Genomic DNA, 16,441 nt, shown 5'->3' on the forward strand with positions numbered 1-16,441 from the left:
CCCGTACCCTAGTCAGAGAAGATGAAGAAATCATCTTCATTTTCTTCAGCGGTGTTTGATGAAGCAGTCTCACTTTCTGACACAAGGCCAAGCTCTTCAGCTGAGTGCAGAAACAGGTGATGTATCCTCTTCTTCTCTGCAGCTAGTTTGAAAGGCAATCACCTCATCTTGAAAAATGGGTGAGTGGGTTGCTGTAGCCAGGATGGCAACATTGACATCAGTTTTCTGCCTTAAGAAGCTACTGAACCTTTTCTCAAAGCCAGCTATGATGGCTTGCAAGATATGTGAGCAGTACCACAGGTTTGAAGCTTGCATGTCATGTAGTTTAGCCTGAACAGCTAAGAGGGGTAGGTATGAGCTCACCATAGTAGCATGAGGTCTGACCTTGAAGGCGGTCAATTGCAGTGGCAATGGGCTTGAGGACTCTGCAGTATTCCTCAAGGAAATCAAGCTCTACCTCTTTGAATGGTTGGAGTTGCAAGACAGGCATGATCTCAAGATGCTTCTCCTGAAGAAATGTCAGCTGACTCAAACAGTCATAAGGAGAATTCCACCTACAAACAAAAGGTGTCTTCAGTTGCTGGTTGGTCAAGCTATTGAGTATTTCTGCATATTTTGGTCTGCCAGAAGCATTCCATAGGGCTGAATACTTTGCCATGAATGAATGATTTAGCCTGGAGAGAGATGAACTGTCTTTAATTGCCCTTTTGGAATCAGTGGTTGAGACCAAACTCAATGTGTGAGTGTAACACCTGACGTGAGGTGGTAGAATGATCGCACACTCTGACACTTCTTCTCCCTCTAGATCTATTATCACAAATGGAAGATCCTGTTCCTGCTCATCTGTCTCATCCTTTTCCTCTGAAACGACTGTGATATTGAACTCTCAAGATGCTTTTGAGAAGTCTGATGCATTGTCAGTTACAGTAGCCACAATAGTGTCAATTGTGAGTCCATATTCTGAATGGATTTCCTCCAGTAGTCCTGCAATGCGATTGTTGGTATATGGACTGGGAAAATGTCTGCAAGCAAGAGCAGCTCCGATTCACGTTCTAGCGTGTCTGTTTGTATTCAGTGTACAGTGACTCCCATATAACTTTTTTAGTTGACCAGATAGCTGCAGTGGTTCAAACATGTTGTATCTCTTCTTCAAATTTGCAGTTATATTATTAAAGTCTTCAACTGAATACGCATGCGTGAATGAGAGGGAGGACAGTAGAATGGTGAGGATGCAAGGAGTAGAGGTGACAAAGGCGTATGAGGTTAAATACTTGGGGTCAACTGTACAAAGTAACGGGGAGTGCAGAAGAGAGGTGAAGAAGAGAGTGCAGGCAGGATGGAGTGGGTGAAGAGTGTCAGGAGTGATTTGTGACAGAAGGGTACCAGCAAGAGTTAAAGGGAAGGTTTACAAGATGGTTGTGAGACCAGCTATGTTATATGGTTTGGAGACAGTGGCACTGATGAAAAGACAGGAGGCGGAGCTGGAGTTGAAGATGCTAAGATTTTCATTGGGAGTGACGAAGAAGGACGGGATTAGGAACGAGTATATTAGAGGGACCGCTCAGGTTGGACGGTTTGGAGACAAAGCAAGAGAGGCAAGATTGAGATGGCTTGGACATGTGTGGAGGAGAGATGCTGAGTATATTGGGAGAAGGATGCTGAATATGGAGCTGCCAGGGAAGAGGAAAAGAGGAAGGCCAAAGAGGAGGTTTATGGATGTGGTGAGAGAGGACATGCAGGTGGTTGGTCTGACAGAGGAAGAAGCACAGGACAGGAAGAGATGGAAACGGATGAACCACTGTGGCAACCCCTAACGGGAGCAGCTGAAAGTAGTAATAGAAGTAGCAGTAGATTTATTAAAGTCGTCATTGATTCTTCTCCCAAGTTTCCTCCTCGACATAACTTTAGCACCTTGGCAGAGTCCCGGTAACAAGTCTATGAATTCTTTATGCGCAACAACAGTGGCCAGCGGGTACATGCTTATAACAAAGGATGTGATGAGAGAGTCAATTTTATTTTTTTGGGGGCCCCACCCCCCTTTTTCTCCTCAATTGTATCCGGCCAATTACTCTACTCTTCTGAGCTGTCCTGGTCGCTGCTCCACCCCCTCTCCCGATTCGGGGAGGGCTGCAGACTACCACATGCTTCCTCCGATACATGTGGAGTCGCCAGCTGTTTCTTTTCACCTGACAGTGAGGAGTTTCGCCAGGGGGACGTAGTGCGTGGGAGGATCACACTATTCACCCTGTTCCCCCTCCCCCTCAAACAGGCGCCCCGGCCGACCAGAGGAGGCGCAGGTGCAGTGACCAGGACACGCACCCACATTCGGCTTCCCACCTGCAGACACGCCAATTGTGTCTGTAGGGATGCCCAACCAAGCCGGAGGTAACACTGGGATTCGATCCGGCGATCCCCATGTTGGTAGGCAATGGAATAGACCGCCATGCCACCTGGACACCCCCAAGTGAATTTTATTTTGTATCACTGGACCACATTCAAAGAGAGTAGTTTGTTTGTATGAGGTCCTGTTTTTTTTGGGGGGTTTTTTGGGGGGTGGGGGCTTTTCCCACTGGCAAATTCCTTTTTGTGGTCTTCAAATATATTTTGTCAGGGTGCCTTTGTTTAAAGTGGGTTTTAAAATTTGATGTCGCTGCAAGAGAGCCACATATTATTATGACTGTTTTGTTACTGCACAGCTGACTCTCAGCCTTTATCTTTCCGTTTGCGATCGGCTTCACTATTTGGATGTATTTCCCATCCAGCATTGCACATTTGAGCATTGGTGTGGCTTCTTCTTCTGCAGATCTGGCAGATGATGGGCCAGCATGGCCAGGCTCTGATGGTTCATTGGCACTCATCCCCTGAGATGACTGACTTCTACCTAAAGAAAAATGTATTAAGATACCATTAAATTGATTAGGCTTACCAGTTGCAACTTAAGACCAACAGTACTCAAAAGACACTAACAACTCGCATAATAGATACTAAAACAGTCATTTATGTGTTACTTAAGCATTATCTAGGAATGGAGTCAATTCACTTTGAATTATATTAACTCTCTATAATCCATATTGTAAAAGGTTTTGTACAAAAAGATGAACAGCATTTAGCTTTAGAGTAAAGATCAGAATGAAATATTTTTAATTGATACATGACTTGCTTTCTTAAAATCTATGATGAGTTTTTTTTTTTTGACCTGAATATTAACCATCCCCTGGCATAGCAAACGTTGTACAATTTAGCCTTATCCTCAAGAGGACTGTGCAAGCTATTTCCCTCACAACTATTAAGAATGGCCACTATAAAACGCCTAAATGTGTCTGCTAAAAATTAATTTGGCCTAAGTTACAGAAGTTGCTAACAATTAATTTCACTAATGGAGCTTCCCATATGATGACTAACCACGAGATGCCACTATTCCAGGCTGCCTGAGTGTGTCTGTGACGTTAGCTGGTATGCTAACATTGCTAGCTAGTAAGTATATTTGCCAGTTCTAGAGCACATGTGTTTGCTAATTGCTCTTTTCTTCTGTTGTATTTTAGAGTCATTCAGAAAGCTTGCCTTAGCATGCAATATCTGATCATATTTTGATTACATACCTTTATCTTAGGCGAAATTCGCACCAAACATCAAAACAGCTTCTTTCCTCAAACTACTGGTCACAAGGAACACAAATGAAATACGGTAGTTCACAATGAGTGTGTTGCTGGACCCAACAGGACATGTCACGTGATTCACTTGCATTTTGCCAAAGACTGTGATTGGGCTAATTGTTGTGGGGATAAAAATGTGTCTTATTTGAGAATAAAATTACATATTAAATAATGTATTTTAAGTATTTCAAATGCACAAATACAAACTTTTAAAGTATTTTATTATAAATTACATCATAATTTTTTTCTGTCCAGAAAAACACAATCAAAAAGTGCTCAAAAGTAATTAAATACATATTTTAAATACATTTAATTGAAATACTGCACATCTCTGCCTACAGCATAAAATTCAAAGTATCTCAGCCCGTTTACCACTCAGCCACCATCAAAGTTCTGCTCTGTGGGGCATCCGGGTAGTGTAGCAGTCTATTCCGTTGCCTAGCAACATTATGATTGCCAGTTCGAATCCCTGTGTTACCTCCGACTTTGTCGGGCATCCCTACAGACACAATTGGCCGTGTCTGCGGGTGGGAAGCCAGATGTGGGTATGTGTCCTGGTTGCTGCACTAGCACCTCCTCTGGTCGGTTGGGCGCCTTTTCGGGGGGGAGGGGGAACTGAGGGGGAATAGCGTGATCCTCCCACGCGCTATGTCCCCCTAGTGAAACTCCTCATTGTCAGGTGAAAAGAAGTGGCTGGTGACTCCACATTTATCGGAGGAGGCATGTGGTAGTCTGCAGCCCTCCCTGGATCGGCAGAGGAGGTTGAGCAGCGACCGCGGTGGCTTGGAAGAATGGGGTAATTGGCTGGGTGTAATTGGGGAGAAAAAGGGGGAAAAAGGCAACAAAAAAAAGTCCTCCCCTGTGTCCCCAGTGGAGTTGTTCAACTTTATGGTTAGAATGAGAAGCTCCACTTGTGTTCTGGATCCCATCCCCTGCAGTCCTGTTAAGTACTGTCTCCCAACTATCTCATCACTCATCACAGAAATCATTAACTCCTCCTTCAGCTCTGGTTTAGTCCCCCATACACTTAAACTGGCTGCTGTCACCCCCGCCCTCAAAAAACCTGGACTCAACCCTGATATCATAAGCAGTTTCTGGCCTATCTCCAATCTCCCCTTTCTGTCAAAAATATTGGAATATGTTGTCGTATCCCAACTCAAAGCTCGCCTCATCTCCAATGACCTGTGCAAACCATTTCAATCTGGTTTCTGTTCACAGCCCAGAAACAGCACTCCTTAAAGTCACTAATGAGCTCCCCCTCTCCGTAGTCTCCGGCCACCTCAGAATTTTCTTCCTCCTGAACCTCACTACAGCTTTCAACACCATCAACTGCACCATTCTTCTCTCCCACCTTGAATCCTCCCTCAACATCACCAGTACTGCCCTCTCCTGGATAAAGTCATATCTCCGAAACAGACAACAGTTCATCAGCATCAACAACTGCACCTCCGTTACCACTCCTCTGTCCCAAGGCGTCCCCCAGGGTTCGGCGCTTGGTTCTGTCCTGTTCATGCTTTACATGCTCCCCCTTGGTAACAACATACATCATCATGGTCTCCACTTCTACTGTTATGTCAATGATGTCCAGATCTACATCTCCTCTAAATTCATCACCACTACAATTTACTCCAGTCTGACCAACTGTCTCACTGGAATCAAATTATGAATGCAAGCCAACTTCCTCAAACTAAATTGTGATAAATCTGACATGATCATTGTTGGCCCCAAATCCCTTACTAAAACCACACACAACTTATGCCTTACCATCAATAACTCCACTGTCCCCCTCCTCACACACCCACAACCTTGGAATAATTTTTGACAGGACCACTCCTCTTAACACCATGTCAATCAAATCACCAGAACTGCCTTTTTCCACCTAAAAAGCTCGTGTCCACCCATCACTCTTTTCTCTGCTGCTCAAACCTTGATCCATGCCTTCATCACATCCAGGATTGACTACTGCAACAGCAGTCTCTATGGCTCATCACCCAAAGTCCTGAACAAACTCCACTATATCCAGAACTCTGCTGCTCGCGTGCTCACCACTCCCACTCCCGTGACCACAACACCCCATCCTTCAGAACCTCCACTGACTTCCTGTCCCTCAACTGATCGAATTCAAAATTCTTCTGCTCACTCACAAAGCCCTTCATAACCAGGCCTCCTCCTACCTCACTGATCTGCTCCGCTACCATACTCCTTCCCACCAGTCTTTGCTCCTCCGATGCCAACCTCCTGTCTCCACCACACAGGACCAAGCACCAAACCCGGGGTGACAGAGCCTTCTTCATAGCTGCCCCCTCCCTCTGGAACTGCCTCCTCAAACACATCAGAGACTGCACCGATCTGTCCACGTTCACATCACCAATCAAAACTCAGCTCTTCAGAATTGCTTTTATTGTGTGATTTATGATTTCGGTGTGTTGTTTTTATGTTTATTTTTACATATGTAAAGCATCTTTGAGAATTTTGAAAAGCGCTGTATGAATAAAATGTATTGTGATTATAAATTGTCAGGATTTCTTCAAGAAATACATCAGCCGAATACTCATCAAATGTCAGGCAAATTGTCATCATGTTAACAGACATGGTTTGTCATCCCTCCACTGGAAAAAATAGAGTGAGAGTGAAACAGTCTAAACAGTGACTTCAGCCACCTTTCCATTCATGCTTCAACACTTAAAGCTCAGGGAAGAAAAGTAAACCTTGTCTTTAGGTTTAGTAAAAGGTCTGTGTCTGTATAGCTGGCCGACTAAAGGATTACCGGCTGTTTTTTTCCCCTTCTTTTCAAAGTCTGATTTATCAAAACAATGGAGAGCTTCATGGCACCCTCTTACAGACTCTAGATTGAGTCCAACTCCAAGATCAAGCCTATGGACTATTGGAAAGAATATGTAAAGGCCTTTGACTCACCAGACTTTCCAAGGTATTTTTTTTATTTTTCTGTGAGAGACTGATGACTGCTGGCCGAATCACTCTCTGTTCCACACGAGTGCATATCCTCACATTGCACACATGCAATCTTGTTTCCATTTCAAATGGGGGAGCTGTTAACATTTACCATTTAGACTACCTACGGAGTTGGTGGTGCCGGAATATCTCGGCAATACCACAGTCTGTGCCACATCAAAGAATGCACTAATACTTCATCTTCAGCAACAGTATTAACTATGAATTCTGGGATGTTATCCAATCTAACTGTCATCGCTCTATAGGAAGGGTGCTAGACATGCAGACTCCATCCTTGACGGTGCCTGAATACGTGTGTGTCTGTGTTTCTGTGTGTTTGTGGTTCAGTGCTTGAGACGACCAGCGACACCCAGCTGTCACATTCCACAAGGCAGCCCCTGTCCTCCGTGGTGAAATTTGGATGGAGGTGGTGTGGGCATAACAGTATGGTTATGGCATTTCACATGGCCAGCAGAAGGCACCTCTTTATCTCTTACTCCATTTTTATAGGCCAAGCTGCACATCATGCCATTGGCTTGGCCTGAGCTCACAGTCAGTTGTCCTTTAAAGTCCTCCCCTGTGTTCGCCAGAGGCCATTGGAGCCAAAGATTTGAGAGTCCTCTGCTGTCACCGACTCTCCATCCAGTAACAGTGACAAAGGGATATTTGTCAATATCTCATCTCACTGTGACCATAATATCCACTGTTGCTTGCTGTTCTTCCTGTTGATTCGTAGCCTTGTCTTCCTCAGGTGTACCGGGGCCTGGACATCATCACCAATAAGGTGACGGCTGAGGAGCGCGCCCAGTGCAGACATCACATGATCAGCTGTGTGGACCCTCTGGTTAGCAGCTACACGGTGGTTGATTTCAGGAACAAGGCTCTGGCCCTCATATCCTTCCTTGTACCCCTTACAATCCAAGGGAACCGTATTCTCGACAACGCTTCCATCTAATAATGTTATCACCTTGTAACACCTTCTCCCAGATAATAAGGTGCTAACGACCAGAAATCTATTTATTTGGATTTGACCTTTTCTGTCTAGTCTAGTCTAGCCTTGTGTGTGTGTGTGTGTGTGTGTGTGTGTGTGTGTGTGTGTGTGTGTGTGTGTGTGTGTGTGTGTGTGTGTGTGTTCGTGTGTTCCATACGTTGTAGGAATGGAAATGTGCCATGTCCTGATTTTGTCAGTGTGTTTCTCACTGCAGATGTTTCACTGAAACGAGAAGAGATCACAAGAGAGGATATTAATAGAGGAGACCGTGTCTGTGGTGTGCCTACACACGCGCGCACACATACACACACACCACACGCACACACACAGGCCATCACACAGATGTGGAAAGAGGAGGCGATAACTATAGAGGGTATTAATAGATCAGGAACGCACACAGGCACACTAGCACACGCATGCATGCATGCATGTACACGTGCACGAGCCCACACACACATGCACAGTCACCAGTGCGGTGAGAGGCTGCAGTAGCTCTAAGAATAGGCTCAGTGCAGCACTACCCTGCTGTAAGGAAGTGAGAGCAACGCTGAGAGATGAGTAGAGAGATTAGAGGGAAGGAAGAGGTGTACAGGACTTCAGTCTGAGCAGCAGACAACAAGAGAAAAGAAGGAATATGGTAGCATAAGAAGGCTGACAAGCCTGAGAGGTTTTAAGAGACAGCCAATGGACATGATAACACATCAACTATCAATTCCTCACTCAACTTGCCGCTCACATAAGTCTCGCTCTCTCGCGCTTCTTTTTCCCCCCACTTTCCCTCGCTCTGCACTGCATTCCCACAGCCCTCCCATCTGCATTTCCTTTTCTTCTGTCCCTCTTATGTTGCTCTGCCCGACCCTTGAATTCTCAATCTCTTTCCTGCCTTTTGAAGCTCTTCTGTCAGAGCAGAGAGATGCAGGGAGGAGACTCTGCTCTTTTACGTGTGCGTTTGTATGCACGCACGGGCGCGAGAGAGAGAGGGAGAGAGAGAGGAGATGAGTGATGATAGCTGATGAGCCTTATCTTGTCTGAGGGGTTATTTAATTATCGCTGGGCGGACGAAGGAGGGGGGGGGGGATCGGAGCAAGACCGAGAGAAAAAGAGAAGGACGACAGAAAGGAAAGGTGAGAGCTTAGAGAGAGAACGATGGAGAAATATGGCACCCATGCTATCTACCAGCATGCTCAGGGACACTGAACAGTTGGAGGGAGGACAGCGAGTTTAAGCAGTTACATCACATACAGTCACATTGCATGACTACAATGGTAGAGTGTATCATCTTACTGGCAAGATGTCCTAGTAGTTAAACACTGACAAGATAGAGGAAATGTACAAAGAGAAATTCACCAACTTGAGAGTAATGTTAAAATCTCCTTGAAATAATACAGCCTAATAATATTGATGTTAATAGGCCACTATCTAAGTTACTATGAAAGCCAAATATTTCTGCTCATCCAGTATTTTGTTGAGTCTGTCAGGTTTGTATATTGGCATATGCATGTATCTGTATGCTTTGTAAGAGATGCAAGCACACGAATCGTGTTCCTCCTTAACACATTGCAACATTGAGGATATGCACGGGAGAGACAAGTTGCCAGTCATTGTGGGAGGGACCAACTATTACATTGAGTCCCTGCTGTGGAAAGTACTGGTGGATACGGGGGTGGGTGGCAGTTCATGTTGATTATTTCTTCTGCCCATTTTTACCACACAGCAACTTTTTTGTTTGTTTGTTTTATCTTCCACTTCCCTTCCCTCACTTGTATTTCTTACCTATTTTATATACTCTTTCAGTCAGTATCTTCTTAGTTGTCCTCACCTACTCTCAGTCACATGTCAATGTACTGTAATTGTGTTGGAGCCAATTACTTAGGCCACATTAGGCGTGTTTGTTATCTCTAAACTCTCTAGAGATGATGAAATAAAATGATTGTCTCTTCCCTTACAATAAGAGAAAGAGGAGTCAGCAAAGAGCAGCGATGGGGCTCCTAACAGGAGGTCAGAGCTTGAGAAACTAGGAGGACCTGAGCTACATAAGAGACTGCTGCAGGTGGACCCCAAGATGGCCACCATGTTGCACCCTAACGACACACGTAAAATCGCCAGGTGACTGTATATTGCCATCTTTAATTTCGTCTATTTCATGTGTGCACGCATGTGCAATACAATATGCCGCTCAATGTGAATGTGTGCGTTTGTCACAATACCAACTTTTGACTTTTGATACCAGTGCCAGCCAAAATCAATACTCCAAGAGGATATACGCTATAGAACAACTGAAAAGCAATGAACAAATATTTTGTTACTTGAAACACAATAATTATAAAAGTTAATATTTTCCAGCAAATAGCCATCAATAATGGTGAAGAGGGGGAATTCTTACTATGAAAAAGTCTTTATAGAAAACATTTTGCTGTTGTGCAACTTATACTGCTCTTGACTAGGAGCGGTACAACAGCATTGTTGTGCAAAGGGCGTGTGTGTATGATTATCTAACATCATCTGAAGCACATGTTTCTAGTAAACTGAGAAAAACAATCTGTGTAATGAAACACTACACAATGAGCGTATGACTTCTGAAAAATCTATCACACTGTCTTGTTACCGCGTTCTGATCTCTATTTGCATGTCCAATGTTTAACGCCAGTGACTTAAGGATATTCTCCAAGTTTCTCCTGTTTGCATGAGGCGCTACAAGGCTATGCAGCTCTCAACTTTAACAAGCCACCACACGAACCACACTGATGGCGTAACTGTCTGTTCATGCAGACACACAAACATTATGCATTGCAGTTAATGCACCCTGATCTTCGTGTGAGAATGTTAGGTTATCCTGTTCCTTTATTTGACAGGAAGTGACAGGGATCTTCCTTTCTCATAACCCCTGAGTGCATCCAGGCATGGCTAAACAGACAGGCATCAACTCGAAGCTCATTGTCTCAAAAGTTTTTTGGGGAAAATTAAATGCAGAGGCTGGTGCTACTGAGATTAGGGATTGGACAGTGAAGTAAACATGTCACTATATTTTCTTTTATCAGGCACTGATGCAATTCTGATTTGCATTGCAGTATGTGTGGCACGGTGGCCCAGTGGTTAGCGCTGTTGCCTCACAGCAGGAAGTTCCTGGGTTCAAACCCCGGGGTTATCCAACCTTGGGGGTCATCCCAGATTGTCCTCTGTGTGGAGTTGGCATGTTCTCCCTCTGTCTGCGGTGGGTTTTCTCCGGGTGCTCCGGTTTCCCCCACCATCAAAAAGACATGCGTTAGGGTTAATACTCGCACTGGAGTTGGTCCCCGGGTGCTGTGCGGCAGCTGCCCACTGCTCCTAGCTACACAGCTAGGATGGGTTTATATATTTATTTATTTATTTATTTTTTTTTACTTTGTTAAAAGAAACACTCAACAGTAGGGAAAGTGCTCAACAAGTAAGGAGCAAAATAATCCAGTGAGTCAAGTAATTTCTTTATGAGACAGTACAAGCCTGTTTCATGCCATAAGCAATCATCAGCTGATATGGCTAACTAACTTCAACCTAACCCTAACCTTAACGTAACTTCAACCTAACCCTAACCCAACACTTAACTTAACTTAATCATAAACGATAGCTAACCTGATTCCATGCAAACACTGTTGTCTGGCTAAGGAAAAACAGATCTTGACAGGGAAACAGAGTTCGATACAATACCAGAGCCCATCAAGTGAATGCCTGTCCGAGGTTCACTCTTTTTTTACCTTTGTTTCTATCACTCTTCCTCTTCACCTTTACCTCCTTCATCAACAGGGTTCTTTTTCTCTTGCCAGGTAGAGTTTCTAGAGTTTAGTTTAGTTTATTAGGATCCACATTCAATCAAGTTGCATTTTTTATAGCATATTAGCCATTGCTCTAGGCAACAGCTACTTTTCCTGGGGTCCACACTGAACAACAAATATGCAGTACAAGAAATGAATATCAGAAATAATAACAATAATAAAATAAAAAAATAATAATCTATGCACAATAATGACCTACACTACCGTTCAAAAGTTTGGGATCACCCAAACAATTTTGTGTTTTCCATGAAAAGTCACACTTATTCACCACCATATGTTGTGAAATGAATAGAAAATAGAGTCAAGACATTGACAAGGTTAGAAATAATGATTTGTATTTGAAATAAGATTTTTTTTACATCAAACTTTGCTTTCGTCAAAGAATCCTCCATTTGCAGCAATTACAGCATTGCAGACCTTTGGCATTCTAGCTGTTAATTTGTTGAGGTAATCTGGAGAAATTGCACCCCACGCTTCCAGAAGCAGCTCCCACAAGTTGGATTGGTTGGATGGGCACTTCTTTGAGCAGATTGAGTTTCTGGAGCATCACATTTGTGGGGTCAATTAAACGCTCAAAATGGTCAGAAAAAGAGAACTTTCATCTGAAACTCGACAGTCTATTCTTGTTCTTAGAAATGAAGGCTATTCCATGCGAGAAATTGCTAAGAAATTGAAGATTTCCTACACCGGTGTGTACTACTCCCTTCAGAGGACAGCACAAACAGGCTCTAACCAGAGTAGAAAAAGACGTGGGAGGCCGCGTTGCACAACTGAGCAAGAAGATAAGTACATTAGAGTCTCTAGTTTGAGAAACAGACGCCTCACAGGTCCCCAACTGGCATCTTCATTAAATAGTACCTGTTAGAGCCTGTTTGTGCTGTCCTCTGAAGGGAGTAGTACACACCGGTGTAGGAAATCTTCAATTTCTTAGCAATTTCTCGCATGGAATAGCCTTCATTTCTAAGAACAAGAATAGACTGTCGAGTTTCAGATGAAAGTTCTCTTTTTCTGGCCATTTTGAGCGTTTAATTGACCCCACAAATGTGATGCTCCAGAAACTCAATCTGCTCAAAGAAGTGCCCATCCAACCAATCCAACTTGTGGGAGCTGCTTCTGGAAGCGTGGGGTGCAATTTCTCCAGATTACCTCAACAAATTAACAGCTAGAATGCCAAAGGTCTGCAATGCTGTAATTGCTGCAAATGGAGGATTCTTTGACGAAAGCAAAGTTTGATGTAAAAAAAATCTTATTTCAAATACAAATCATTATTTCTAACCTTGTCAATGTCTTGACTCTATTTTCTATTCATTTCACAACATATGGTGGTGAATAAGTGTGACTTTTCATGGAAAACACAAAATTGTTTGGGTGATCCCAAACTTTTGAACGGTAGTGTATATTGGTAAATCTGTTGAGAATTATAACTGATTTTAAGCTGCTGTTTTTTTAAAGCGCATTCTGCCATTAGGTTCTATGATTGCGGAAGGTAATGAGTTCCATATTGACATAGCACTGTACATAACTGTTTTTTTCATGGCAAAAGGTCTATGCATAGGCCTTGTAAAACGTTCCATTACCACCTGCCTGGTAGAATAATTATGTCTATTACTAGTTAGTGTAAAGAATTCATGTCACTCCAGTTGTTCCACTGGCTGTCATTTCCGCTACTGGGGATAGCTACCAATAGCTACCAGGGACAACAAAAGCACTATCCTCTTCCTATTTTGGTTGCAAAATAGTTTATGCGCTTCCTTTGTGCCACAAATTGAGTCTTCATTTTCCCGTGAGATCATACCCAGTGGAAGACAGAATTGCATAGTGAGAGCGAAGCTTACAGGGAACCAATCTAAATGCCGATGGTGTCATTATTCTATAGCCATTACACTGTGCTATCAACATTTAAGTCATAATGATAACAGAAGCTGCGAGTCTGCCATGTCAGGGATGCAAAAGGTTATGCTAATCTTATGAAAGCCACTTTTACAGAAGCGAGCGAAACAATTCACAAGAAAAAACCGCAACTTCTTCATGGCAGACATTTTCCAGAAGCAGGGGGATTTGTTTGTAAACCAGCAAAAGTAAGAGTTCCTTTAAAAATGTTTAGGGGAGGTGTCCGGGTAGTGTAGCGGTCTATTCCGTTGCCTACCAACACTGGGATTGCCGGTTCGAATCCCCATGTTACCTCTGGCTTGGTCGGGCGTCCCTACAGACATAATTGGCCGTGTCTGCGGGTGGGAAGCTGGATGTGGGTACGTGTCCTGGTCGCTGCACTAACGCCTCCTCTGGTTGGTCAGGGCGCCTGTTCAGGGGGGGAGGGGGAACTGGGGTGAATAGCGTGAGCCTCCCATGTGCTAGGTCCCCCTGGCGAAACTCCTCATTGTCAGGTGAAAAGAAGCAGCTGGTGACTCCACATTTATTGGAAGAGGCATGTGTTAGTCTGCAGCCCTCCCTGGATCGGCAGAGGGGGTGGAGCAGCGACCGGGACAGCTCGGAAGAGTGGGGTAATTGGCCGGATACAATTGGGGAGAAAAAGGGGGGAAACAAAAGAAAAAAAATTTTGGAGGGTGGACTAGCTTTGAAATGAGATGAAATTAATAGTCAGCCATGTGGTACAGTTAGAGATGCTATAGTCTACCATGAAATGAAATACATTCTACACGATCGAGGTGTAACAAGACAGAGGGCACTCTCGTGTCATGTGTGAACACCCACCACCCGGGAAAACGTACAGATAAAAGCTGTTTGTGTGAACAGGGAAACCACCAGCAGTACTGGAGAAGTTACTCTGACAGTGTTAGGAAACATGTTTGTGGAAGGTTCTTAATGAGATTGCTTGATCTGCAGGAGTCTGCAGGTATATGAGAACACGGGAGTGCCCCACAGTCGTTTGCTCGAGGAACAGAGGGAGCAGGAAGGGGCAGACGGCCTGGGTGGGCCGCTGAGGTACCCGGACCCCTGTATCTTCTGGCTACACGCCGACATGGACGGTAGGTAAAGGAGATTCTCATCAGTTGAGTTTCACAGAAACTCCTTTCCCCCATAGCGATAGGAATGTCGGTATTGATATCGCAGCATCAGTAGTAAGTCTGGTAACTCTTGTGGTGTGTGCGTCTAACTCTTCTCATATCTCTCTATTCCTCTCCCCCTCCTTCCCTCTCGTTCTCCAGTTTTAGACAAGCGGTTGGATGTCCGTGTTGATGAGATGCTGTCTTTAGGACTGATAGAAGAACTCAGAGACTTTCACGTGCGCTACAACAAGCAGAAGGTCCAGGATGACAGGTATCACATGCCAGCCAGACACATCCAGACCCCAAGCGAACACAAATCGAATTTTCAGCAAAGTTTGGAAAAACAATGTGGCTAATGTGATTGTGAGGGTACAGCAGCCGTAGTTTGGGGTCTTGCGGTCCATGTGACAAGATCAATATGTTTCACTTGTTGAAAGGTTTTCCTAGACGGCCCACCCCACCTCCACCTCCTCTTCCATCAGACATGTATCATCAGGGTGATGGCAATGAAGTGAAACCAGCCAAGCAACACGTATGTCCTGGGAACCCCAACAGGACATATGCTACAACAGGACATATGCTACAATCTGCTCTTTCTTAAGGCTTTATAACCAATGTAGATACAGCTGGAGTGACTTTGCTGAGGTTACTTGAATGAACACATCACTATCTAATTGGAGGGGGGGGGCAGACAGACTGCTAAATGTTCTTCTGTGTGTGCTTAGCTAATGGCTGGAACAGGGAAAAGATGGCTGGTTGGATAGTGCTGTGTTGGTCTTTTTTTTTTTTACAGTCGGTATTGATATGCCATCGGCTTATGCAGGGGTGTGTGTGTGTGTGTGTGTGCACGCACACGCATGAGTGCTCTTGCATCCATGCCTGCAGTTGAGCGATGGGGTGTGGCATTGGGGAATTGATGCACTTGTGGCGTGATGCCCATGATGCTGCCAACTCCTTCCTCCCTCCCTTTGTCACCCCCTACTGCATCACCTAACAATCTGATCACCCAAGCACTTCTATCCTTCCTCTGTCTACCACTCCCTGCTCCTCTCTCCCTCTCTCTCACCCTCACTCTTGCTCTTTTTCTCTTTCTCTCCCATTCTCTCTCTCCCCCTCTCTCTCTATCACTCTCACTCTCGCTCTCTCTCCCCCTCTCTCTCAGCTGCTGCGTCCAGTCATCAAGGTCAAATCTCTTCCTCCTCCCATGCCCGGTTCTCTCTTCCAGTTTTCCTCACTGTGTCTTTTTCCTCCATCATCCCTGCGTTTCCTGTGCTCCATTCCTATTCTCAGATTTCTCCGTCTGTCTTTTTTCTTGTTCAGCCCTATTTAACCCCCCTCCCTTCTTCTGCTACAAATCTATATAAGCAGGGGAATTATAATCACCCCCTCCCCTTTTCCCTTTCTCCTTGCTGACTTCATGTCTGTGGGTTTGTTCTCTGTCTGGGCCCTGTCAGGACTAGCTTCAGGCCAGCTACCTTTCACCCAGTCATCCGTCTGCTGATCTCCCCAGCCTCCTGTCACCCAGGACAGGCCACAGAGACTTGGCCCTGTGGGTCTCTCTGCCACAGAGACGGCTGCATGTCATTCTATTACTCTGTCCCTCAGAGGACATGGACTTGCTCACGCTGCCTCTCCTTTTTCAAGGAGGGATGTAGGGAGTCAGAACTGGGGTGAGCGTTAAGGAAGGGAGGTTGAAATGAGTAACCGCTGGGTCCTAGGAGATGTCAGGCAGAGGGCAGACGGAAAGTCTATTTTTGTAGTTGGATAAAATTTCTTGATGGCCAGAAAGTATATTTCACTTCTCTCCCTTTTTTCCCCTCTATGGCTCTCTACATCTCTTTCTCTCAGTCAGGACTATCAACATGGGATCTTCCAGTCGATCGGTTTTAAGGAGTTCCACAAGTTCCTGATGGCTCCGGAAAGCAGCAGCCAACAGGAGAAAGATGCTCTCAAAGACCAAGGTCAGAAAATATCTTATGTGCCACTCAAAGTCAAGCAGAGATAGACTTAGATTCATCGACTGGTGGA

At 44.6% G+C, this 16,441-nt stretch overlaps 1 protein-coding gene across 1 annotated transcript in view; it reads left to right on the forward strand.

Moving 5' to 3' along the window:
- trit1 (tRNA isopentenyltransferase 1) overlaps nt 1-16,441 on the forward strand; it is a 49,980-nt gene that overhangs the window by 16,920 nt on the left and 16,619 nt on the right. Inside the window, exons 2-7 of the mRNA XM_056298720.1 lie at nt 7,357-7,496; nt 9,160-9,259; nt 9,551-9,702; nt 14,250-14,392; nt 14,573-14,684; nt 16,262-16,374. Of these exons, the coding sequence (XP_056154695.1) occupies nt 7,357-7,496; nt 9,160-9,259; nt 9,551-9,702; nt 14,250-14,392; nt 14,573-14,684; nt 16,262-16,374 (760 nt within the window). The remainder of the gene's footprint in view (nt 1-7,356; nt 7,497-9,159; nt 9,260-9,550; nt 9,703-14,249; nt 14,393-14,572; nt 14,685-16,261; nt 16,375-16,441) is intronic.

Source organism: Lampris incognitus, chromosome 18 (genome assembly GCF_029633865.1).
Source record: "Lampris incognitus isolate fLamInc1 chromosome 18, fLamInc1.hap2, whole genome shotgun sequence".
Taxonomy (NCBI): Eukaryota; Metazoa; Chordata; class Actinopteri; order Lampriformes; family Lampridae; genus Lampris; species Lampris incognitus.